We start from the raw sequence: 25,205 nt of genomic DNA on the forward strand, positions 1-25,205 counted from the left end.
TGACAATGGTTCTTAAGCAAACACAGTGGTTCTTAAGCAAACACAGAAGTTACTAAGTTAATCCATTTTCCCCAATGGAAACAGTTTTACTGGAAACTGACAAAAAATGTTGTAAATTGTGATCATGTGGCTGAGGGAAACCACAAGTGGCCATAAAAGTGAGCCTGTTACTAAACACCAAAAACGCTATCATGTAATTGTGGGTTGTGTGTGCAGCTATTGTAACTTTGAAAATGGGTCATTAGTAATTCTGGGGAGGTCCAATGTACTTTGAATGGTAGTAAGTAACCGGTTGTAAATCAAAAACTCCCTGTATAAAATTTAGATATTAATAAATGGAAGCCCCTGGATTGGCATTGTTTCCTTTTACACAAATCTGGAGAAGCGGAGCCTTAAATAAGACTAAAAGACATTATTATATAATGGGGGATTAAATCTTTAATGAATACTTTCTTATTCTTTGCAAACTAATATGCCAATTTCTGTGTGTTTGCCACCTTTTCTTATTGGTATGAATGATTTAAGCAGGTACTTTTCAACTAGAAAATATGGTTGACAGCAATGTCCAATCCAGCATTCTCGAGATATATTGGACTATAAGTCTCATCATCCTTAACCATTGACTGCTGGTGATGGGAACTATCAAAAGTCCTGATACACTAATTACAAATCTGTCTGTTGAAAGATTATATATATATACACACACACACACACACACACATACATATATGTATGTGTGTGTATACTGTATGTATATATATTGTGTAAATATCTATCTATATCTATCTATAGCAGCGGTTCTCAACCTGTGGGTCGTGACCCCATTTGGGGTCGAACGACCATTTCACGGGGGTCGCCAAACAACGTGATCCACCATTTTTTTTCCTTAGCTGGCGGCACCGCGCATGCACGGCGCGTCCTTATGACCGGGGTCGCCGGTATAAAAAGGTTGAGAACCACTGATCTATAGTGTATATATACTGTGTGTGTATATCTATATCTATATATCTGTATATATACTGTATATCAGGGGTGTCAAACTCGCAACGTCACGTGATGTGTTGCGACATATTGTGATTTTTTTTCCCATTGCCGGCAATGGGGTGGGCGCAGTTTTGCCATGACGCATCTGGCCTGCAGGCCGGCAGTTTCACACATACACAAACACACACACAAACACACACAAACACGTCTCTTACAATATGGTTACTAAATGACTGAAGTCCCTGCACAGTAAGAAATGCAGAGTCTCACATATCTGAGAGACAGAAGTGGTGTCTTTTTAATCTTGTGTCTGTTTATTTCCAACAGAGTATGGATAGTCATTTGATAAGCTTTAATTTGGATATGACACTAAGAATGGGTTGGACCTAAGTGGCCCCTTCCAAATCTATGATTTTTTATTTTTTTTAGATAGAGGGTATAATTTTATGTAATTTCCAGTTATTTGCACTAGCTTGTTTGCTTGCAATGCTGATGCAATATCTTTGCAGTAATAACAACTACTTTTACAAAAAAAATTTAAAAAAATCTAATTAATGCAGCAATCAGTACTTTTAGTACACTGCAGCCTAAGCATTTATTTCCTAATTTGGGGAGGAGGGAGAATTGGCCTCAGGTACATTTAAAGGAATGTAACATAAGACAGTCAGCAATTTAATAAGTATAGCATGGACAGGAAGTGGGGAGTAAGATAAGATGAAGGTTAGAAAAATGCTAGCACAATTTCCTATATTATTTGGAATTTCCACTAAACTGTATTAGATAACACATAACAAAATGCTATTATCCAGCTATTCGAGAGAAGGTTGCAAAGCACTTTAATTCAGGTCTCCTTCATTTCTGGAGTAGAAGGTTCATAGTTCAGAGACCATATTCATACACCACGCTTTGGTAGCCTTGCACGTAAGACTCCAGCTTCAGTACTGAATGGGATCTGTATTAAGACTGGTTATAACCTACAGAAGTGATGGCGAACCTCTCTGTGGGCACACCTGCTGCCGCTGCCAGCTCGCACAGGTCCATTAGGCCACTGCTGGAGCCCGGAATGGCAACCCCACCCAGCACAAAGGAGGTGAAGCAGTTAGCTAGCAAGGTCGAGTAGAGGTAGTAGAGCACGCCATGTGTTCGCTGGTCTCTGTGTGGGGGGGCTGATGGTGTCAGGCAGCAGCTGCCCCTGCCTCGCCTTGCCCCGCAGCAATGGCACCCCCACCCTATCCCCTGCCTCACCCCGCAGGACGAGCCTCCTGCCCACTGCCCCACCCACCAGCGATCCCCTGGATCTCCCCCAATCCTGCCCAGCCCCCACAGGCATGCCCCCACAAGCAATATCAAGGTGGCCACGTCCACCCTGGCCACGCCCATTCAGTCTGCCATCACCACTGCAGCCACATATCCTCTCCCCGAGGGCACCACAATACTGATGCGGCCCTGGCACTTTGAGATAAATAATTGGGTTTGGGGTTGTGGTTTGGGCACTCAGTCTCTAAAAGGTTCGCCCTCGCTGACCTACACTCTTTTAGTATCACCCACCCCCCTATCCACCACAATAATTTGTAAGAAACTTCCCTAAGTTTATCTACAAGTACAGTACAGGATTTTTTATGTGCTAGGCAACATATCAGAATATTATTATTAGACGGTTTTAGACTTGATCATGTTCATGGTCAGACCCTTTAGAATTTCTCACCATGCAGAATGATTAATAAAGCAAACTTAGCTGTAAGGCATTTTATTTTTCTAGTTTGAATATATGCAATATTTTCTCCCATTTTCCACCTTAAGTCTATAAGAAATATTATTCAAGTATTGCTTGAATATCCCAAAATGGTTAGCCTTTTGCTCTTCTTTCATTGTTCAATATTGTATCTAATTAATATTCTGGAAAAATCTGAAAGATGTTTGGTGACCTAATGTAACTAATCTGGGTTTTAAAAATTTTCTTATCATTAACTCAGCTAGTTTGGATTTTTTTTTTTTGGCATTCTCTAGAACAGGGGTCCCCAACCCCCAGTCCGTGGACTGGTACAGGGCTGCGGCATGCCAACAACCGGTCCATACAAACAAGCAAAGCCCCATCTGTGGGATACAGGCAGCACACAAAACCAGCCCTCTTTGGTCCACGGAAAACCCTTTCTCCATGGAACGGATCCCTAGAAAGAAGGAAATCTGAGTCGAGTAACAGATTTGATTCCAAAAAAGTGCTTTAGATGAGGGGAAGTGCAAACATAACACCTGTCTGTAGGTCTATACAGAGACACAGCTTTCCCCAGAATGAGACAGTCTCCATGGATGGCCTTATGCACTACAAAGTATCTTCTGGAAATCAAGTCCAAAGTGCTCCAGACCCTTAACAGAAAATAGCCAATGTACGGAAGAGGATTTGTCTAAAGTTGAGACTGCAATATAATCAAAGTGACAGATTCAGGAGCTTTTACTTAATCATCAAGGTCCGAATTCCACACAGGGAATTCCTCGTGTCTTGTAGGGTGAGGGCGGGTGGAGTGAGGACTGCTGCTTGGAAGTCACCCGCCTCAGCTTAGCGAGGTGGATGGCAGACTTCAACCTCCACTCTGCCAAACCGAGCCTCCATTTTCAAAGCCCAGTGTGCCGATCGCTTCCTACAAGAGAGGGCAGAGTTTCAGCGGGCCACCTTTGATCTATCAGCCCTAGTTTCCAAACCACGCCAGGCCTGGTTGTCAGCGGGCGGCGGCGCTCTGGAATAATAAGGGGCGATCCTGAAAGCGAGTCTCTACGAGGGCGCATGGCTGGCCTCGACGGCCACGCAGGAATCCCCTCCCCCCGCCGCCCAATTCAGAACGTGAGCTAGAGCGCCCCCGGCGTCCAAGTTGAAGGCTGCAGCCGAAGTCTGCGAGACTCGGGACTTCGCCGTCTGTCCTCCTTCCCTTTGCGAGGAGGAGGTTCGGCGGCCGCAGGCCGAGTATCGGACTCCGGAGGCGGGAAAGCCCTCCTCGCTGGGTGTCTCTGGCTTTCCTGTTCGGAAGTGCTTGGTGCCAGGACTGGAAAAGGGACGCCTGCTCCAGCCTCCACCCCTGGGCCGGCAGGAAAGCCCAGTCTCAACAACTTCTCTTTCCTTTGAAACGACACATGTTCGGGAGCCCAGATGTCTCCCGCCGCTGCTAAAAAGAGAGGGGAAGTCGCGTGGGAGGCTGGCTGGGTGGAGAGGGAGAAACGGGATGACACCGGCGGCAGCCGTCCTCTCGCGCAGCTTTGACGCAAAAATGGAGAGTAGGGAAACGTCTGTCTCCCGCTAGCTTTCATCGGCGATCCTCAAAGGCATTAAGCCGCAGCCCTAAGGAGTCACACAGCTGTCTGTGTATAGGTGCAAATACTCCAGATTAACCGATTTGAGAACCGGCCGCTGGATGTTTGCTGCAGCGAATCATGCGATTAAACAATCATTGCTACAATATCGCGCCCCGAAACGTCTAGCCTAACGATCCATCCCAATCCACTAATCCCATTCACTGAAATACGTGGGCAGTATACACCCCTGGCCCCTGATGCCTCGTGTTTTTTTTTTTTTTTTATAACACGCTTCTCTTCTTCAGTTGTGTTTTGATTCAAGTTTTGCTGGCTGCAGTTACAAATGCATCAATTATAGGCGACCTGCATTTCTAGTTGCACACCGGGTGCGCGCGTGGGCATGTTGTGTACATAATAAGCAAGTGATGATTTCAGTAAATTTCAGGGTTATGTTGCAACAACGTGGCTAACATTGAACTTTAGTTCTCAGTCTGTAAATCACCTTTAATGCAAGGTTCATAAAGTGGGCAGCTAGATCAGCTAGTTTCTTTCCTTCATTGCCCGCCTCCCGTCAAGCTGATTGGGAGGCGGACAGCAGTCCAAAACAGACGTATTGCTGGGGAACTATAACAAACTAAAGGATTTAACAGTACAGAACGGCACTGCTGTTGTGGGATCTTGAGCAAGAGAGGGGAAGAGAATCATGAGAGGGAAAGAAGAAAAGTCTTCACTAAAAGGTTGGTTAAATATTGTTTTCTTAACCGTTCTTTTGTTTGAATATTGATAAAGAAGAGGAAAAAACTTTTCCAAGAACTTCTCTGTAGGAAAAATGATAGAAACTTTGGAGGGGGGGGGCATACTTACAATTACAAATTGTAATTATTTTTATCAACTAAGGTCATAACAAGGGTTGGGGCTCTTTTTTTTCTTGGTGCAGTGGAAATAATGGAAAAACCCTCTTTGAAAGAAAAGTGAAGGAGTGAACAGAGGAAGTTGTAATGGAACTGAATGTCTTCAGAGAATCCTAGAGGGGTGGGGGGTGGGGGAGGGTGGAAGCTCTAGTTGCTTTGAACTCAGCTTGTTATGTAGACTTTAGCTTCCTTTCAGGGCTATTAAAGAGAAAGGATTCTATGGAGAAGGATGAAGCAGCACTGGGACCATGAATGGGTCAGTAAGTTCAGATAAAAAGCTTTCTTTGGCTTGAACAATCTTTGGATTAGATTTGTCCATTCAGATTGTAAGGTGTGCGAAACTTGTCACATATATTGAGGCAGACTGGCTAGCACTCTGGATACAGCTGCCAGTAGCTCTTCAGGCTTTAGACAAGCCCCAAGTACAGATGTGGGACTGCACATTTTTTTAAGGCTTCTCACCCTCACCCCCTTAATGTTCATATGCTGTAAGCATAGGCTTCCTCCAGAGTTTTATGGGCGCTTCCCATTATCCTTTGCATCAGTGTTAATGGCAGACAGTTGATTGGAACTAATTGACATGATCCTGGGCTTTTCTTCCTTTTATAAGTATAGAGGTGCTGGAACATCAACATTGTTCCAGGAGCATTTACTCTGAGCTGGCACCCACTGAGCGCCATTGAGACTTAGAATGGATAATTCCATAGTTCAAAAACCTTGAAAAGAACGTTGACAAACAGAACAAGAAAGAAAGGAACTCAAATTAGAAACGAATGGCTTTATGGTGCACCTTACAGAACTATAGACTTCTGCATTCATCACTTCTGGTCACGCTGGTGATGCTGCCAGGAATTGCAGCTCAGCATTACAGGGAGGGCCGAACGTTTCCTGCCGGACCGCCGGTATATTTTCATAGCTTTTGCGCCTTGATTAAATTCCTCGTTGGCTGAAAAGGAAAAAGTGAGACGGAGCATGCGCGTTGTCGGCAATGAAACTTATGATTTTATAAGGGGACGTTGTAGTCGGCCACAGGGGGCGCTCTGCCTTTCCTCGCTAAAGCAACTGGTGCTGGAAAACAGAAGCCATCTGGCAATCTTTTGACTCGGGGCCTGACTTCCTATGAACTGGCTTTGTGCGCCGATTGCTGTGGAATTGTCGCTGAAATGCAGCTTGATCTTGAGGTCTTTTCAGCCTCGATTTCTTTCAATATTCGGTGCCGGGTTAACCAAACCGAGATTTTGCTACGTTCTGCAATCTTGCATTAGCCAAGGGAGGTAGCGAGAGAGAATTAGCAGTGGGACGGGGCGGTTCAGCTCAGCCTCCCTGTAAGCCGAGTTGTTTCCTCTGCGGCGTAGCAAGAGCCTACACTTCAACGCATCTGTTCCGCTTACCGGTTGCGAAAATGTTTTCGGGCGCGCGCACGCAGATCTTAACGCTGAAAAAGGGGAAGGGCAGAATTTGCAAAAGGAAAGAAATCCAATTAGCGGTTATTTCCTCCTAAATCTCGTCTAGGAGGCTCTGGAGTCGTGGGTAGCCTGAAAAAAGAAGCACACACACATACACACACACAAAACCACCCCTTCGGGTCATTCAGTAGCATTCCTTCTGAGAACTTATCTAAGAAGTGATCCCAAGCGTAGGCTTGCAAGAACGGTTAAAGATGCAAAGGGATGAAATTTGAAGCTTCATCCATTCCACGCCCTCCTCCAAAACAATGGCCTCCAGAGTTCCCATATTCCCACCCATCCTTATGTGCTTGGAGAGGTGGTTACAACAGAGGCAGTACCTGGCGGCAGAGTTACACTCCTCCCCCTTATATTTTAGGTAATCGATTATGTATTATTTCATGCAATCTTATCAACAAGCGGCCAAGGCCTCCATCAGAAGGGGGGGGGGAAATCCGTTCCGGTTCCATCAAAAGGTGTCCTTTGAAGGAAAAAAAAGTCTTAGGGGCTACGGATTCCGCTGGCGCCGTTTCCGGGGTGATGGGCTGCCGCAGCCCCCTCCCTCGCCCATTCGCGCCCCCCAATAATAATCTGTTCCGAAAGTCTGGGCCTTGCCTACCACCTGCGCTTTGGATCACCAACTGGCTTTATCTGGGCCTAACCCATTCATCAACAAACCTCAGGGGCTCCGCTGTATTGCAGCGGTCGTATAAATACCTAAACAGTTTTTCAGGGACGCACTGTTGTTCTGGGATCACGGTGGTGATAATAATGGGGTAAAGCAATCAACTTATTTTTTTCCTGTTTCCTTCCACGACTTTTGCAAATAACTGTATGGAAATTTCTCCTCCCCCTCCCCCCACCTCTTATTATTTTATTTATTTATCTATCGACTTGTGTTGGAACGTTTTGGCCCCAAGGGTTCTCGGGAAACAGCCCAAGGCAGCCACGTGAACTCCCAAAGTCTTGCATATATCCAAGGGGGTTCTTGTTCGTTGAACTGAGAAAGCCGGGCAGGAAATTGCCCTTTCCCTGAGTTCCTCCCTGCGGTTCCTTGACTAAAAGGCCACTCCTGATCAACCTCCGGCTCTCGCTGCTGCGGTCGCTTGGGCTGCGGGACAAAGTTTGAACTTCTCCGCTCCCCCCTTCTTCATAACGGAGGTGAAAGATAAACCGGGCATTAATAGATCTCGTACGGAAGAAGGGATTATTGAGGCTCAAAGGGGAAAAAGTGCTGTTATTTCTGGCGAGGATTTCGGTAAGAAATAGATGGATAGACGGTTGTTAGGCTTTCTCTTTTCTTGGGGGCTATGCCTGACTTCTGGAAAGCCACGAGCTTCCTTTCCCCCTCCCGATTCCGACTTTGATGAGCCTGAGTGGCAGCAGACTTAATCCCCTCGCCCGCCCCCGGATGCCTCCTTTGGTTAATGATTCCTTTTAGAGCTGGTTGTTTGCGGCTTTGAGGTGGTACCAGCTTTTACAGCCAATGGACAACCACTCTGTCTGCTGCTGGTGGGACGATTTTGGATCATTAATAAATACCTTCTGATGAGCCCAGGCTTCGCTGAGGCTCCCGTGGTTGGTTATTGTTTCACTGCCGGAATTTGCTCCGAGGTGGTTTGAGAAAGAGAAAAGGGAGGGAGAGCCTGGTCTGGTTTGCAGAGAGACTGCCAGTTTTAAATACCAGTTAATTACCAGAGAGGGAACTCTAAATAGTTTGGAACTACAAGTTGCCAAAATGCTTTTGGGGTTGCGATGCTTTTGAATAGAAGCGAGAATGCTCACCCCGGCCGTGTTTACTGCATAATTAATACGGACCTCAATGAGCTGTATTCCTGTATAGGTGTGTTACACCGAGTAACTGATTTAGGAAGCAAAACTCGTGTATGCGGGCGCGGATAGGAAGAGAGAAATTATTCGCAAAGCACTTTGAATGCAGTTTACTGGCACTTTGGAGTTTCACGTCTCGTACGTTCTATAACTAGGCTGGCACTTAAAACAATTTATAGGATTAAGCAATGGGCAGACTAGTTTCCCAACCAGGCGCCCTCCGGGAATCGGCCTGCACGACTGGCTGGGAATTCTGACATTGCAAGCCCACCACTTGCGGGGGGCACCAGATTGATGAAGGCTGACTAACGCTCTGTTCCCCATGATTAGTAACGGAATATTTTGCTCGGGGGCCGAGCTGAGCAGATAGCGGGGGGGGGGGGGAGAGAGAGCGAGCAAAAGCACGCTGCCAGCATCACGCTCCGTTTGCGAGTTTCTTCAGGGCCAAAAGTTGCGAACTACCCGAAATGTCGCAAGGACCATTCTTACGCTCTTATCTGTAGCACAAGCTGATCTTGCAATAAGGTCTCCTCCCTAGAGGCATTTCTGACAAGAAAAAAATGCCACCATGCTCTAAGTAGATAAAAGATAGGTTTTCCTCGGGACTGTGGCAAAAGGAAGCGGGGAAAAGAGACGGATTGGTCTCAAACTTTCCTCGAGTTTGTAGCTTTTAGCGACACCCAGCATCCGATTCAGGAATGGGGGACACACTTCCTGTCGCTACAGAGATGGCAGGGTGTCGCCAAATGCCTTAAGCTACAAAGTACTAGAAGGACCGGAACCCTCGAGCCTCGCAGCGGGCTGCGCCCGTCTGAAGAGTCGCGCCGCCTTTGGAACGGAGCAAATCCGCCCTAGTCCCCCATTTGCACGAGTGTGAACCGCGCCAGCCCCCTTCCCCGCTTGGGCACCCCTCGGAGGTGGCAATGAGAGCAGCCAAGGTCACCCTAGTTCTCAAAAGGCGAACGGGGGGGGGGAAAGGGAGAAATAATTCCTTGTTGCTTTCGCTCCTTTCCCCCCCCCCCCCACCCTCACCCCGCCCGGGAGGACTAACAAAAATACACTCTAACCTTAACAAGATTCCGACCCAGCGTTGCACTGTTTTTTATCCTAACCTCTTGAAAAGCTTCTGAATTGCCCCTCCCCTCCCGCAGGCCCGCCTCGCCTGACTCTTGGAAACGTCAAAGCGAAAGAAGGAAGGAAGGGAAGGGCGGTCCGCGCGCTGCCTGCGGCCGGGCGCCAGGCTTTGCGTATCTTCTGGCGGCTCCCGGGCGCCCGGAACGGCGACTCAGCCTCTTCCTCATTGTTCCCGCGGGCTCCTCCCCTTTTTCCTCTCCTCCTCCCTCTCCTAGCGCCGGGCCCTCGTTTATATAAAGCCCTTGGTGAGCGCCTGAGACGGGAGTTTTCTTTGCAGCGTGACGACGGCTAAGTCGCTAGGCATCCTTTGCGCTTTTTCCCTGGGCTGCCTGGCGGGCGGGCCGGCTGACTGACTCATTCACTTAACTCGGTCGTAGATCGATCTGGGGTTTTTTTTTTCCCCACCCGTCGGCTTGGATTTATCGCTATTGCTGTTTTTACTCGCTCTGCCATGACAGTCAAAACTGAAGCATCTGGATCCACGCTATCTTATTCAAAGATGAGAGGAATGGTGGCGATTTTGATCGGTGAGTAAAGGGGTCGAGCAAGGACCGCCAAGCCGTGTCACCGCCTCAGCCGTTCACAGAAAGATTTCCTTTGAGATTATTTTCGGAGGCCGGATGAAAGAGCGCCTAAATAGCTATATTTTACAAGGAGCATCTAATTTTATTTTATTTAAAAAAGTTTGCTTTAAATACATTTAAAGAGCACCTAAATAAATCGCTTTAAGCGTTTTAAAAAAACAGGAAGGAAACGAAAATGAAAAGTTGCCGATCGATCAGGATTCATCTTCTGTCTTTCTTATTTGCAGCTTTCATGAAACAGAGAAGAATGGGGCTGAACGACTTCATTCAAAAAATAGCCACCAACTCCTATGCATGCAAGCAGTAAGTATGTTTTGCTTTTCTCATGGTAGATGCACGGAACTTACAAATTTAATTACAACCTTGTGAGATGTTACCTAACCTCTTCCCCAGGGAGAGCTAGGAGTTGAAACACGATCTGTTTGTAAATTGAACTTCTGTAGTCTAAGGATAACTACACAGAGTCAGGTTCCACTGAGTTCAGCATATTTAGGAAGTAGCGTTAAGAATGTGAGTTTGGCTGCTTTAATTAATTGTTAAGAGTTTCACTATAAAAGTATGTGTTACAGTGACTGTAATCCTACACCACTTACTTACAAGCAAATCTCGTTGAACTCAGTGGGAGGTTGTTTTTGAGAAGGCACAGGGCGTGTGCTGGCTTCAGAAAACACTGTGTGTTTCTGTTGCCCCAATAGGGACTAAAACTGTCCAGAGAAATGGCATCTTGTTTGAATTCTGTCGATCCCTCTGCCATTCCTTTTTCTCTCTGATCTATAATTACAGAAGAAACCTGAGTCTCTTTGCTCAGGTTTATTGTGACTCTTTTTCCATCTTACCTTTGAAACCTAATCTGTTTCAATCTCCTTTGCTAAGCTAGCCAGCCTGACTTTTGCTCAACTAGAGTTAGCCTGCCACCTTGTGGTGAGATAATTTCCATGTTCCAGGCATGTTGTAATTGGACTAATTCCATTCTGTCTGATACTTGCAGTCCTGAAGTACAATCAATTCTGAAGATCTCCCAGCCTCAAGAACCAGAACTTATGAATGCCAATCCTTCTCCTCCAGTAAGTGGCCTTGGTTCAATGTATACTTAACTTGGAAAGAAATGTTTTAAAATAAAGGTCCAGCATAATTACTTAAAAGGGAAGATTTTATTTTTTTAAAAAAGGGGAGGGGGCAGAGTTGTTTTCTGAAGCCCCAGCACAAAACAGCTTATAATTGTATTTGTTGGTTTTTAAATCTGTATCCAAGTATTTCAGTACAAAAATCAACACTTTTAATTTTTTTTTCCCATTGCAGCCTAGTCCATCTCAACAAATCAACCTTGGCCCATCATCTAACCCTCACGCTAAACCATCAGATTTCCATTTCCTGAAAGTTATTGGGAAAGGTAGTTTTGGAAAGGTAAGCTATGTCTTGATTTTGCTAATTGGTTTTTAAGGATAAACATTCATTGCTTTTATAACCAGATGGATAAAGTAAGTCTTCAGAACAGTCTGTTCTGAAGACTTATTTTAAAATGCTATTCCATGGCCTTGGGAAAGTCAGTCTCATCCAAGGCATTTGTCTTAGTATGAAGTTGAAAAAATAAATTGAATAATTAGCACTCTTAAGAAAGAACTATTTATTTTAAAGACTGAGAGAATTTGGATTATATTCAAAAGGGTTTGATGGCTTCATTGCCTGTCTCTAAAGTATTGCCCTTTACCATATTCAGGTACAAAACTTTAAGCCTATAATTATACTGAACTGTACAAGTAGCTGTATTTTTGCAATTTAACAAAAAGGAAAATGTAGTTTTAACTTGATTTCCTGGAATCACCCTTAAACTTAACAAGATCTTTGGTTTCTTTCAGGTTCTTCTTGCAAGGCACAAGGCAGAAGAACAATTCTATGCAGTAAAAGTACTCCAGAAAAAAGCAATCCTGAAAAAGAAGGAGGTAAATATTGACTTAATCTTGTTCCCAAGAAATACTAAGCAAGAAAATAATTCTACCTTAGGGCAGTTCACAAATTACATTACAATGAGTAAGCTTTCAGCTTCTCAGAACACCTCCTAAGGTGAAACGGTAAACAAAAAGTAGACAGGAAGCAGAAAAGACATCATAAAGCCTACAGAATGTCCACTTTTAAGCAGAATATGGAAAATTAATCCAAAGATGCTTAGTTGTCGTTTTATGCCCTGTTGGTGTACATTCAGGAATTTTCTTGCAGTCACTTAGTTTGCTTTATAACAATTCAGTTGTATTGTTATACTGGCCAATACTAACAACTGGTTCCATACCTCTTTTTTTCTTTTTCCAGGAGAAACATATTATGTCTGAACGCAATGTCCTCCTTAAGAATGTGAAGCATCCTTTCCTGGTGGGACTTCACTTTTCCTTCCAGACAGCTGACAAGCTGTATTTTGTGCTAGACTACATCAATGGTGGAGAGGTGAGCAAAAAGGACACCTGGGGCCCTCCAAAGTGTATGTGTGTTGGGGGGGGGGGTTGAATGGAGTTGGGTTCTTGCTTGGAAAGTTGGAGGTTAGTCCACAGTAACCCACACTTAAGTGCTCTTGTTTGTAATGAAAAAGGGGATTCTAAGGCAGAGATGCTAGATTCAGTCTCCTGCTTGCCAATCTCTAATAGCAGGAAATAGCCAGAGGATTACTAGGCCATTTCCAACAATTATCCTCTCTAACTTAGTATGCTGTGCTTAATTAAATAGATTGTTAACAGCCTTGGGATCAGTAATATATTCCCTCCCCCCTCCTTTCTATCTTGCAGTTGTTCTACCATCTCCAGAGAGAACGTTGCTTCCTGGAGCCAAGAGCTCGTTTTTATGCTGCTGAAATAGCTAGTGCACTGGGCTACCTGCATTCTTTGAACATTGTATACCGGTAAGCACTGTACTTAATGTATGCATATTTGTTTGAAAGGCAGGAACCGAGTTCCAATTTATAGGCTGTTTTGCCAAAATGGGCTTTGGGATCAGTAACTTTACTCCTGAATAATTGCCCTGATTAGCACTTGCTGTTTCTGGTTATGGATTGGGTGCCATTAGCTACCAGTTTAAATTGGCTAGCTAGAAGATCATACATGAAAGTGGCTTATTTGGGAAAAAGCTTATAAATCGGACAAATGTGAATTACAGAGATTCAGACAGGTAAGATTTGAAGTTGACTGGTCTTTCATATTCTTTGCCACAGGGACTTGAAGCCAGAGAACATTTTGCTTGATTCTCAGGGCCACATTGTTTTGACTGACTTTGGACTCTGCAAAGAGAACATTGAACACAATGGCACAACTTCCACATTTTGCGGCACTCCTGAAGTAAGTTTGAGATCTGCTTTGTCCCGTGACAGTGATATATGTGTACCATTGCATGACCATGGGCAGGAGTTTCCCTGATGAGGCTAGTATAGGACATTATGTGCCAGCTTTGTGAAAGTGGATGGCTGCCACTAGAGCAGCAGTTTTCAACCTATGGGTCGCGACCCCATTTGGGGTCGATCGACCATTTCACGGGGGTCACCAAGCAAGGCTGTCCACCATTTTTTCCCCCTTTTCCGGCGGGTGCCTTACCTCCCTTGGGCTGGGCCAGCTGGTGGCCCAGCTGGTGGTCGGCCTGCTCTGTCTGCCGCTTGCCAGCTACGCCTCGGCCGGCGCAGGGGGTGGCACCACGCATGCGGGGCACTCCCGGACAGGGAAAGTCCTCAACTTACGACCGGTTGGGTAGTCCTTGACTTATGACCGGTTTAGTCCTCGACTTATGACCGGTTTAGTCCTCGACTTATGACAGGTTGGGGGGTCACGGCATTAAAAAGGTTGAGAACCACTGCACTAGAGGGTTAAAAAAAGAAAGTCCTATTGGAGTTCCTGTAGAAAAATGCTCAAGGTGTAGAAACTGGTTTGATTGTCCAGATTGACCTGGCCCCTAGTTCGCATATGCAAGCCCCAGGCATTTTGCTGTTTCTCTTGGTGAAGAACCCTTGGTCCCCTATATCCAATCCACCTTAGCTGACAAGATAGTAGTCAAGAAAATTGGAGTTGTCTGTAGGGCTGCAGGCTCCCCATGAGCAAACTTTGAGCAAAACGCCTAAAGAAGGTAGATTTATCTTAGATTTGCCATTAGCCATCAGGTTTTTTCTAATCAAATGTTCCCATTCTTTTATTTGTGTCCAATAGTACCTGGCCCCTGAAGTCCTTCACAAGCAACCTTATGACCGGACTGTGGACTGGTGGTGCCTTGGGGCAGTTTTGTACGAGATGCTTTATGGACTGGTAAGTAAGAAACAGAAATGACATATTTAATCTGCTTACTGGGAGTGTTTGCCACTCCAGTAATTGCAGCAAAGGAAATAAATACCAACTTTGGTGCTAGTGAAATCCCTTTGGAATTTATGAGGCGATGTCAGGGAGGTTCTTAGCTCCAGCAGCCCTTCTAATGGGTTAATTAATTCATGGAAAAATGTTTTTTTTAAATCCTCCCCTTATTATTTTTATAAATAACTCACAGGCATTAACATACCTAATACTCCGTCCTTCCCCTATTTTCCCCATAATAAGCTTGCGAGATAAGTTGGGCTGAGGGAGACTGGCCAAAATCATCCAGCTTTCATACCTAAAGTTGGACTAGAACTCAGTTTCTTGGTTTCTAGCCTGGTACCTTAACCATTAGACCAGTGTTTCTCAACCTTGACAATTTTAAGGCATGTGGACTGGCTGTGGAATTCTGGGAGTTGAAGTCCACATGCCTTAAAATTGTCAAGGTTGAGAAACACTGCATTAGACCAAATTGGCTTATTTAATGGGTATTGCATTAAAGTAAGTCTTGCTTCCAAGCTCAGAGACAGTGTGGTGGGGGTGGTTAAAATATTTGAGTAGGATTGCAGTCTGGCTTACATCCCAAGTGGTTGTGAACAAAATTGGAGAAAGGAGTGGCATGCATGATACCCTGGGCTCCCAGAGGAATGACAAGATGCAAAACTTTGCAGCTCAAATCAATAAATAACAGTAAGGTTAGACAATAGATAGTAAATATTTCTTCTCTCCTTGCAGCCCCCTTTCTACAGCAGAAACACAGCAGAAATGTATGACAACATCTTGAACAAACCTCTACAACTGAAGCCAAATATCACCAACTCTGCTAGACACCTTTTGGAAGGACTTTTGCAGAAGGACAGAACTAAGAGGCTAGGAGCAAAGGAAGACTTTGTAAGTATAATTTTGAAAATAGGGGAAAGGCATTTGAGAATTTGGATAGACAGTTTCAGCTCTTTGCATTTAAACTAATTTAATTTCCATTATTTCAACAGATGGAAATTAAGAATCACATTTTCTTCTCTCCAATTAACTGGGATGATCTTATAAACAAGAAGATTACACCACCTTTTAACCCAAATGTGGTAAGAGCTCTTCTAATTGCATAATGGCCAGGGAAGATTTATTCTATTGGGGATGCCGGAAGTGTTGTGTGTGTGTGTGTGTGTGTGCATAAATCAAGAATGAGTTCACACCAGGATTCAACAGGAAGTCTCAGTTCTCCAGACACTTAATACCCACCACCCAAACAAAGATTGTATTTGACTTAACAGAAGGCTTAAACATATTGCCACTAGATTAATGGAGTTGTAATACATCTATTGATTTGTCCAGTGCAAGGCAAAAAAATTCTGAGCGTTTTTACACACACACAGACAGACACACACACACTTTCTTTCCGCCTGTCTAAGTTAACTAATACTTTTAAAAGGTTTGCTTTTTAAACTCGAGAACACAGTAGTGAATTTAAAGTGGTATTTCAAATGATTTTTCAGAGGTTGTCTAGACACTGGTGATAAGTCTCACCATACACACATGGTTACTTTTGAAAGCAAATTCACTGGCTTCAGTGGGCCTATTCCATAGTAATTTAGTTTGGAATTAGTCCTGCTGTTAAAGGTGCTTTTATACTGTGCTTTTGATACTGAGGCTGTCCTGGACAAGACAGACATGTCAGGTTAGATCTAGATAGGCTGCAGGAAAAAATCCTTCTTGTAAGTTTTGCCAGAGGGAGTTCTTGGACTTAAGAGGTAGAGAGGAGGCTGCAGAGAAATGGGAAGCTATCCTGTTCTGGCATCTGCAGCAAAACCTCTTGTGGATCCAACCTTTTTTGTCTGCCTGGGCTACTGAGCGAGGATGGACGTTAGGCGAGCTTCCAGGACTAGTTAATATTAGCCTATTACCCCCTTGCAGAGTGCCTAAAATGGGCATCCTCACCTTAGTACCCTTCAGATAACCTGGAACTACAACTTCCAGAATTATTTGGCTACATTAGCTGGGAATTCTGGCAGCTGCCATTTGAGAACTCCAGATTGCAGAAAGTTGGCTTGGACCTTCTTTGACCTCAGGAGTGGTGAACAGGGAGAAGAAACCTGAGAATTGGTTTCCAGTTACCTCTAGGGAAAAGTGGCTTCATTAGATCCTTGTTTGCCTTGAATTGGAAGATAGTGTAGTATTAAGTGTCCTTGCAGCCTTTATTAACATCCAAATACCCTGTTTTCTTGCAGAGCGGGCCTAACGATCTGCGACACTTTGACCCCGAGTTTACAGAGGAGCCTGTCCCAAACTCCATTGGCCAGTCTTCAGACAGCATCCTCATCACTGCCAGCGTCAAAGAGGCTGCCGAAGCATTTCTGGGCTTTTCCTATGCTCCCCCCATGGATTCTTTCCTTTGAATTTTGTGATTTCTTTCTTTTTTTAAAAAAAAAATAAATAATCGTTCTTTTGGCATTCTGATCAAGCTGCCGGTTGCCTGGTCATCTTGAAAGATAAAATTTTGCACATCTTCCCACTGTGTGGCAGCTTTGCAGCCTTAATTTCAACTGTATTGTTTGCTGAAAGCTTTTGTGTTTTTTTTTTTTTTTTGGGAGAGGGGTGTTGTTCTTGTCCAATTGGAAGAGCACATTTAACTCCTTTTAAGTGAACTCATGACATTTCACTACTGGTTCTTCCCACACACCCAAGTGGTGCTACATCAAGGTCGCAAGTACTGAAAGGAGAAGGAAAAAAGCAACTGCTGCCATAGATTGCTCTAGAATGTAAGCCTCAAAACAAAACTCTTTTGTGTCCCTGATTGGTGAGCAGAGCCCCAACATGGAGATCTTTCTGGATGTGAAAGAGAACTTTATGAAGATGTGCCTTTTTTCCCCCCTCCTGACGTTGAGATCTTTGTGAACTCCAAAAGTTTTTATCAGAGAGTGCTTTCTGGATTCATGTGTGAGCGAGTGTGTAACGTGGACAATGGCAGGAGTGTGATTTGTATATTCCCACAGATGGACTTGGCTCAGAGGTGTCCGTGTGACACTTGGAGGACAGTATGGGGCATTGTTTGTTCCTTCCATATTTGGAAGAAAATAAATAAATGTAGATAGTGATTTTTTTAAAGAAAAATATGTAAAAAAAATATATAGTTCAAATGGGCTTCAACTACTTGTATCCCAAATGCTTGAAGAAAGCATTGCTGCTATGGAAATATATATATACAGATATATATGTATATAAATATTTCTATTTTTAGAAATGGTTTCTATGGACCAAAATGCCCCAGCTGTTGTCTGCTAATCTGCTGGTTTAGTTCATATTTTTTTTTTGTTCATAATCTGTAAACTTGGGCATTATTTATGGGTATTGTTTGCTTGCATTCCTTGTATGTATTTGTAAAAAGGTTTGTACAGTTGATTGCAATGCTAAATGAATATTTAAAAGAAAAAAAAAACTTTAAAGGCTCATAATGTATTCCACCATTGTAATGTACTTAATATGGTTATAATATGTACCATTTTTGTGACCAAACCCATTGGTTTGCAGTAAAATCTTGGACAATATTTCTATTAATGTTTTCAGTGTCTTTATAAATTCAGATTATGTTTCCATCTTTATTCAGAATGCACTTTAGAGTCAAAACCACCCACTACTGATTCAGAATTTTTTTTTTTTTCAGTATTGAACAATAGTACTTAAAGATACATGATTTTTGGATAGTAAAAAAAAATGCACATTCTGAAGATGTTTCTGATTTACAATTTCCAGTGGCCTAGCAGGATGTACCACTAGAGCAGTGTTTCTCAACCTTGACAATTTTAAGGCATGTGGACTTCAACTCCCAGAATTCCACAGCCAGCATTGCCTTAAAATTGTCAAGGTTGAGAAACACTGCACTAGAACATCAGAAAAATTATAGTAGTGGGGTATTATGTGGCTATCTATAGGGCATGGAACAATTACAGATCTGAAAGTTATCTCTGCCATTACTTCTCCCTTCCTGCCAGGCATAATGATGTTTAGCCTCCAAATGTCCTATCCCAATGCAATACAAAATAGAAAACTCATCTGGTCAATGACCTCTCCTCAAGTTTATTTCATTATATAAAATCTTCCTCAATGGTGTCCTGGTTGTGAATGCTCCTTGCTAAATGAAACACACACAATATTGTACAAGCAACATTTGTAGCATACTTGATTATATCTTCAATAATGATGAGTACTCTTTTTAACAAGTTTTAACCAAGAAATCTCATAGTTAGGCAATTCTTCAACGTTTAGCTGAAATCTCTTGAAAGGTGGACCCAGTGTTATAGTCAGTAGAGCAACAAATGTAAGTCTAGACCAGTGCTGGTGAAGCTATGGCACGAGTGCCAGAGGCAGCACACAACAGCCCTCTCTGGGCACGCGCACTGTCGCCCCAGTCCTAGGCCTTCAGCTGGGTTTTATAAAACCTTTTTGCTTTAGGCCTCCGACGCCGTGTGCAAAAAAAAAAAAAAAAGGTTCAATCAGTCAATTTCAACTTTTCACGGCGAATCTTGCAAAGTTGAAATTGATTTAACTTTTTAGTCCCACCACAGCCATGCCCACCCAATTTATTTATTTATTTATTTATGGGACTTATATACTGCTTTAAGTGCAAGCATTCTCTAAGCGGTGTACACCAGTAAGCAATGTGTGTATATGTGTGTGTGTGTGTGTGTGTGTGTGTATATATATATATATATATATATATATATATATATATATATATATATATATATATATATATATATATATATAATAAAATATAAAAATGAACACTAGGGTAATAAAAACTAAGGAAGTTTTTAATAGGTTAAAACTATAAAAGTTTTAAAAAGCGCCAAGCTTTCGCCGTCACCTGCCGGCATCCTCAGGCCTGGCGTGCTTAAGGAAGGCCCAGAAATCACTGTCTCCTGGTTTCTAGGCCTTCACCGCTACACCAAACTTGCCCTTATTGTGAGAAGAACTGGCAAAGCTTCATTATATCATCAACCCCTTTAGGGAGGCTATAATGCTATCATGCTTTGGTAGTGATCCTGCTTTTTCATTTGCTCTTTTTCTCCCTAGGTTTTTTTTTTTTCCTGTTCCCATAACATAGCAGACTGGGTGGTGTAGTTTTAAGTGTAATGCAAGAATTAAATGTCTTTGGAGTAAATCTAAATTAATTGCATGAGAGAATTGTCTCCTTGTATTCCCATGAGATACCACCACCAATGACTCAAATAATTACATTGTGCAAATAGTATACATGCTTGTGCCTGAATCAGGAAAAAGAGGGGTTTGGACATGTTTATGCTGTGTCACAGTTACAACAGAAGATCAAACAGGTGGAAATTTAATTTGGATGAACCTTCAGTATCATGTACCTCACCGGCCATCTGGTCCAATGCTGTTTGTTTTCCATATACCCTTCTAACACAGCCCCAAACATGTCCAAAGCTAAGCTTATAGTAGGCTTAACAGAAGAGATATTTTCAGATGGCATCTGGTGATTCAAGCGTCTGAGTCACCCCACCTACCATGGGGGCAAAGTGTGTACAAGTACTTTCATCCTCCCTCTCAAAACATTAGCCAGCTGGGTTTGAGGGAAAGTGCATCTGCAGGCACAAATACAACAATGTGCCAGGCCCTGAGTGTATAAGTATGTACACATACCAAGAAGTAATTTGCTGTAAAAGCTAGACAGTTTACAAAGGAATCAGAAAGAAAGGGGAATGGGCAGAAGAATACATTATATACACAAACTCTATTCAAACGCTTCCTCATGGGCAACTGAAAATTTCTTTCAGATCATCATTCCTCATTTTTGAAGCTTATTTTGTAATTAAAGAAACTCCTCTGTTTTGGACAAATGGCTTATGTGGCAAAACAGAACGTACGTAACTTTGCGTATGTTGCACGTTTTCATTACCAGCAAACACACTGTTCGTAGAAGGTAAAATCCACTTGTTCCATGGCCCAGAAGTGGCTCCCCAGATGATGTTGAATTAAAACCCCAAATATGTCATTGGCTATGCTGAATAGGGCTATTGGATGTTATAGTTCAGCAACATCATGAGCACTGCAGGTTCTTATTTTGTTTCCCAGTCAGTGGCTTTTCCGCAATAGGAAAAAAAATGGAAAAAACAATACAAAAACACTGGAAGGTTAGAAATGAAAAGTGATTATACTTGTATCCCCAGTAAATCTCTGTAAATGGGTCATTTCACAATGAAGCCTTGTTTAGAATCCATCATGAAGTCAGCAGGAGATTTCAAATTTACAGTACAATTTTCCCTTGGAATAATCTGCAACACAGTGAAATGTAGGTAAAAAAGTGACACCTTGTGGTTTGCTAAAGATGTGCAGATCAGTTCTTTGTTCCACAAAATGGAACAAATCGCTTTTTAATCCTTTAAGCTTCAAATGGCTAATACAACACCAGGAAAAATAAGGTACTAATATTATCCTAGTTTTGGGGGGGGGAAGAACTCTGGAGGTCTATATTGCAAATTGTGTGCAGATTTTAAAAGTATAATAACAAGAAATAATTTTATTTATTTATTAAATTTGTGTGCCATTCATCTTGTCTAGAGGTGACTCTGGACGGCTTACAAACATCTTACCTAAAAAGGTAGAAAGTTGCCAAAATGTTGGAGATGGAATTTTGAGGAATTTGGAATTTTCAGTCCAATTGCTCCTAATCAACAGCTGATAAAATGGATCATCAAAATAGATATCTTAAAGGCTTTGAGAATACTGGATCAGAAAATTGGGAAAAATAAAAAACAGAGTGCAGCTGTATCTAGATACAAAATGGCTGCCATGGTGGAAAGAAAGGCAGGAGGGAGGAAGGAAGGGAGTCAAAGCAAATGGATGAGACTGCCTCTTGTTTATTCTTACAGCTTCTCTATCCATGATGGTTTCTCTTTCCCTGTCTTTTTGAGGGGGGGCGGGAGATGCATAGACTCCCACATTAAATACAGACTATATCCATTTTTTCATTTTGTAAGAGTACCTATGATGGCTACAGGAGGCCCAGAGGAAATCCTGTAAAAAACAGGTGGATAATGCCTGGCACTTTATTTTGCAGCATACATGGTTCCATCTTACAAATGAGAAGTTGCCAATAAAAGTATATTGTTTAAAAATCAAACAAGAGAGAAGTCTGGTAAGAACCAAGGATATGACTTGGACACAGTACATATGGGGATCACATTTACTATTCCTAGTTCAGATCTTTTTCCCCTTTTTAGTTTTCTAATTTCAGATGGGATTTTTAAAAACCCAGTTTATTAAAAGAAACCGAATTGTACATATTATGTCACAACTGATTATTTTTCCTTTCCCAGTTTAGGAGGGGTAGAAACATGCACACCCACCCACCCACACAAGCACACATTTTATTTTAATCAATTAATTATTGCTGAGGATCTTGGCAGATGTAGTCTCAAGAATCAATATGTCTAGGACAGGAGTCCAGCTTTTAGATAGATTTGTCCTGATGATGTAAACAATGTCTTTGAGGAAACTCAGAACCAATTACATGCAGCCCTACAGGGATTCTCTTTGTTTTTTTTTATTGAAAGTTTTTTAAATTTTACAAAACAAATCCCCTCCCCAACCCCCCCCCCACCCTCCCATACCCTCCCCCACCTCCCCAAACCTCCCAAATCCTCCCCCAACCTTCCCAGAGCTGAGTACAGGCTTAATTAAAATTTTTCAGAAAAAGAAAAGAACTTAAAACACATATAAATCCTAAACAAATCTAAATACATTAAATTAAATAGGTTATCTTCTCTAAAAAATAATAATTGCAATCATTAAACACATTATAATATACTCTAAACATTTTCTAGTATCATACTTATATTATTATCCATCATTCTGTATAAACTCCCTCCAAAACACAAATTTAAACATTACTTTCTTTGAATATCTATACCTACAATATAAAATCTAATCTCTCCCTCTTTCTTTATCCTAAAACACAAAAATAAACATATAAACCTTCATTATACCATTAAAACTAAATACTCTTTGAATACTTAAACTAAATACTTAAACTTAAACTTCTTATCTAAGATTTTCATTCAATCTCCATAATCTTCTCTCCTATCAAAAAAAAACTTAAAAGACATATAAATCCTAAACAAATCTAGGTACATTTAATTAAACAAGTTATCTTCTCTTAAAAATAATAATAATAATAAAAAAACAAAAAAACAAAAACCCAATCATTAAACACATTATAATATACTCTGAACCTTTTCATACCATACTTATGTTATTATCCATCATTCTTTATAAACTCCCTCCAAAACACAAATCTGAACATTACTTAAAACATTAGAATTCCCTTATACACATTTAAATCTTTACCAATAACAAATTCCATCCACAATAAACACATTCCTTATCAGTCTCTCTTGTCCATAAACCTCAAAAGAAGTGCTTTGAAAACTGCCCTTAAAGCTAACTCCAAAAAGTTTGTAAATCTTGCTTCTCCCACAGACTCAGTACTCTTTTGAATACTTAAACTAAGTACTTAAACTTAAAGTTCTTATCTAGAATTTTCATTCGATCTCCATCCTTGTCAGTCTCTCTTATCCATAAATCTCGAAAGAAGTGCTTTGAAATCTGCCCTTAAAGGTAGCTCCAAAAAGTTTATAAATCCTGCTTCTCCCACAGACTCAGGAGCCAATACTTGTGAGGCTTCCTTAAACTCCTTCTTCTGTTGCTCTTTTTCTTTACGATTATATGTTGCACGAGTTGTCCTCTGCTCCTTCATCTCGACTTGTTGAGGCCCCTCAAACTGAGATTTCCCATTTTTCATTAATATAGGCTCTTCAGACTGCAATTCTACCCTTAAAGGTTGCTCCAAAAAATTTATAAATCCTACTTCTCCCGCAGATTCAGAAACCAATAGTTGTGAGGCTTCCTTAACCTTCTTCTGTTGCTCCTTTTCTTTACAGTTATATGTTGCACAGGTTATCCTCTGCTCCTCCATCTCAACTTGTTGAGGCCCCTCAAACTGAGGTTTCCCAATTTTCATAAGTATAGGCTCTTCAGACTGCAATTCTACCTTCTTTTCTTCCAAAGCTTTAAACTTAATAGATGGCGATGAACATACCCCCAGGACCGAAGTATAAAAGTCTTTTGCTTGAGAAACAGTATTAAGTCTATAACATATCCCCAGGTAATTCACCACCATTCCAATCGGAACATCCCATCTGAACAAGATTCGTCTCTTTTTAAGTTCATCTACTAAAAAAGCAAACTCCTTTCTTCTTCTTAAAATTTTAGATGGGATCTCCTTTAGAATTATAACATCTTGTGAAGCAATTTGAAATCTCTTCTTATAAAAAGCTTGTATAATTTCGTTGCGCAGGGATCTTTTCCCAAAGTAAATTACCACATCTCTTGGCAAATTCTTTTGCACTGCCACCACAGAGTTAACTCTAAATAATTTTTCAATTTCACTAAGTATTTCCTCTTTTTCTTTATTCAAAATCACAGCAAAGTCCTTTGCAACCATCTCTCTCAGATCTCCTTGCACAGACTCTCCCAAACCTCTGATTCTTAAGGCATATTCCATTTGTCTATATTGAAGCATAAGAATCTCATTTTCCATTTCTTTTTCCATGCTTTCAAATTTTCCCTCCATCAATTCCACTTTTTCTTCTACCTCTTCTACACGAGAGTTCAGCTTTTCAAGAACAGAGGCAACTCCTTTTAGAGCCAAAACTATCTCTTGCCTCAAAATCTTATTATTTTCCTCTAAAATCTCTTTCATTTCTGCCCTAATTTGAGATATAACATTTCCCATCATATCTTGCAAATCCTTCACAATTATTGGCTGTACCAAGGAAGAGGGTGAAGCTATTGATTTAGGTTGTTGCACTGATGATAACACCGAAGAAGAAACCACCTTAGGAGCTGTAGGAATTACTGGACGCTTTGGAGCCATCTTAAAAAAAATCTTTACTCCTTCTTAAAAATTACAAAAATTAAGCAAAAGAAAAAGAGAGATTAAGTCCAAAAAAATTCAAAAAATCCTTCAAAAGGAGATCATTATAACAAAAAGATACTGAACGCTTTGGAGCCATCTTAGAAAAATCTTTACTCCTTCTTAAAAGTTACAAAAATTAAACAAAAGAAAAAGAGAGATTAACTCCAAAAAATCAAAAAATCCTTCAAAAGGAGATCATTATAATAAAAAGAAAGGAGTTAAAAAAAGAAAAGGGAAGAAGAAAAAAATAATTAAATAGAAAAAATCCATTCCATTTTTTTAAAAGTACAAAAAGCAAAACAAAGAAGTTAAACAAAAATAATAATGCTTCTAAAATCCAAACCCAACATCAAAATCAAATCCACATTCCGTTCCAATCATTAAAAAAAAGGAAAAGGATAAAAAAAACACCAAAAAGCCTGCCGATCGCCATTCTACCTTCCCAAAGAGAAAAAAAAAAACCGAAAGGCTTACCGATCGCCATTTTACTTTCCCTTTCAACAAAAGGAAAAAAAATAAAAAGAGGGAATATAAAAGTAAAAGTAAATCTTTAAACTTAAAATCCAAATAAAATCAAAGAAAGCAAAAGCTAAATCCTCTACTCAGCTCTGTCCGCCTCTAAAAAAAACTCACCAGATCACTTTAATCGCGGAGGTGGTTGCAGCGGCTTGTTTTGTCCCTGGGGACAAAAGCAGCTGGGAAGCGGAGACAGTCTGAATTCCGTGGGAGCA

General features: G+C 41.7%; 1 protein-coding gene across 4 annotated transcripts in view; it reads left to right on the forward strand.

Annotated features, from left to right (window-relative positions):
• Positions 1–18,028, forward strand: part of SGK1 (serum/glucocorticoid regulated kinase 1) — an 89,885-nt gene extending 71,857 nt beyond the window's left edge. Inside the window, exons 1-12 of one of the 4 annotated variants that reach the window (XM_039323635.1) lie at positions 4,836–5,003; positions 10,398–10,473; positions 11,159–11,234; positions 11,470–11,574; positions 12,027–12,110; positions 12,475–12,606; positions 12,942–13,054; positions 13,364–13,487; positions 14,343–14,438; positions 15,216–15,371; positions 15,473–15,562; positions 16,706–18,028. In XM_039323635.1, the coding sequence (XP_039179569.1) occupies positions 4,970–5,003; positions 10,398–10,473; positions 11,159–11,234; positions 11,470–11,574; positions 12,027–12,110; positions 12,475–12,606; positions 12,942–13,054; positions 13,364–13,487; positions 14,343–14,438; positions 15,216–15,371; positions 15,473–15,562; positions 16,706–16,873 (1,254 nt within the window). In that variant the 5' untranslated portion in view covers positions 4,836–4,969 and the 3' untranslated portion in view covers positions 16,874–18,028. Of the gene's footprint in view, positions 1–4,835; positions 5,004–6,115; positions 7,881–9,866; positions 10,114–10,397; positions 10,474–11,158; positions 11,235–11,469; positions 11,575–12,026; positions 12,111–12,474; positions 12,607–12,941; positions 13,055–13,363; positions 13,488–14,342; positions 14,439–15,215; positions 15,372–15,472; positions 15,563–16,705 lie in introns of those variants that run through there. The other 3 variants (XM_039323643.1, XM_039323627.1, XM_039323619.1) reach the window with 3 other exon arrangements.
• The last annotated feature ends 7,177 nt before the right edge of the window (positions 18,029–25,205 follow it).

Source organism: Crotalus tigris, unplaced genomic scaffold (genome assembly GCF_016545835.1).
Source record: "Crotalus tigris isolate CLP2741 ecotype Arizona unplaced genomic scaffold, ASM1654583v1 scf7180000017611.44802233496:7321179, whole genome shotgun sequence".
In the NCBI taxonomy this organism is placed as follows: domain Eukaryota; kingdom Metazoa; phylum Chordata; class Lepidosauria; order Squamata; family Viperidae; genus Crotalus; species Crotalus tigris.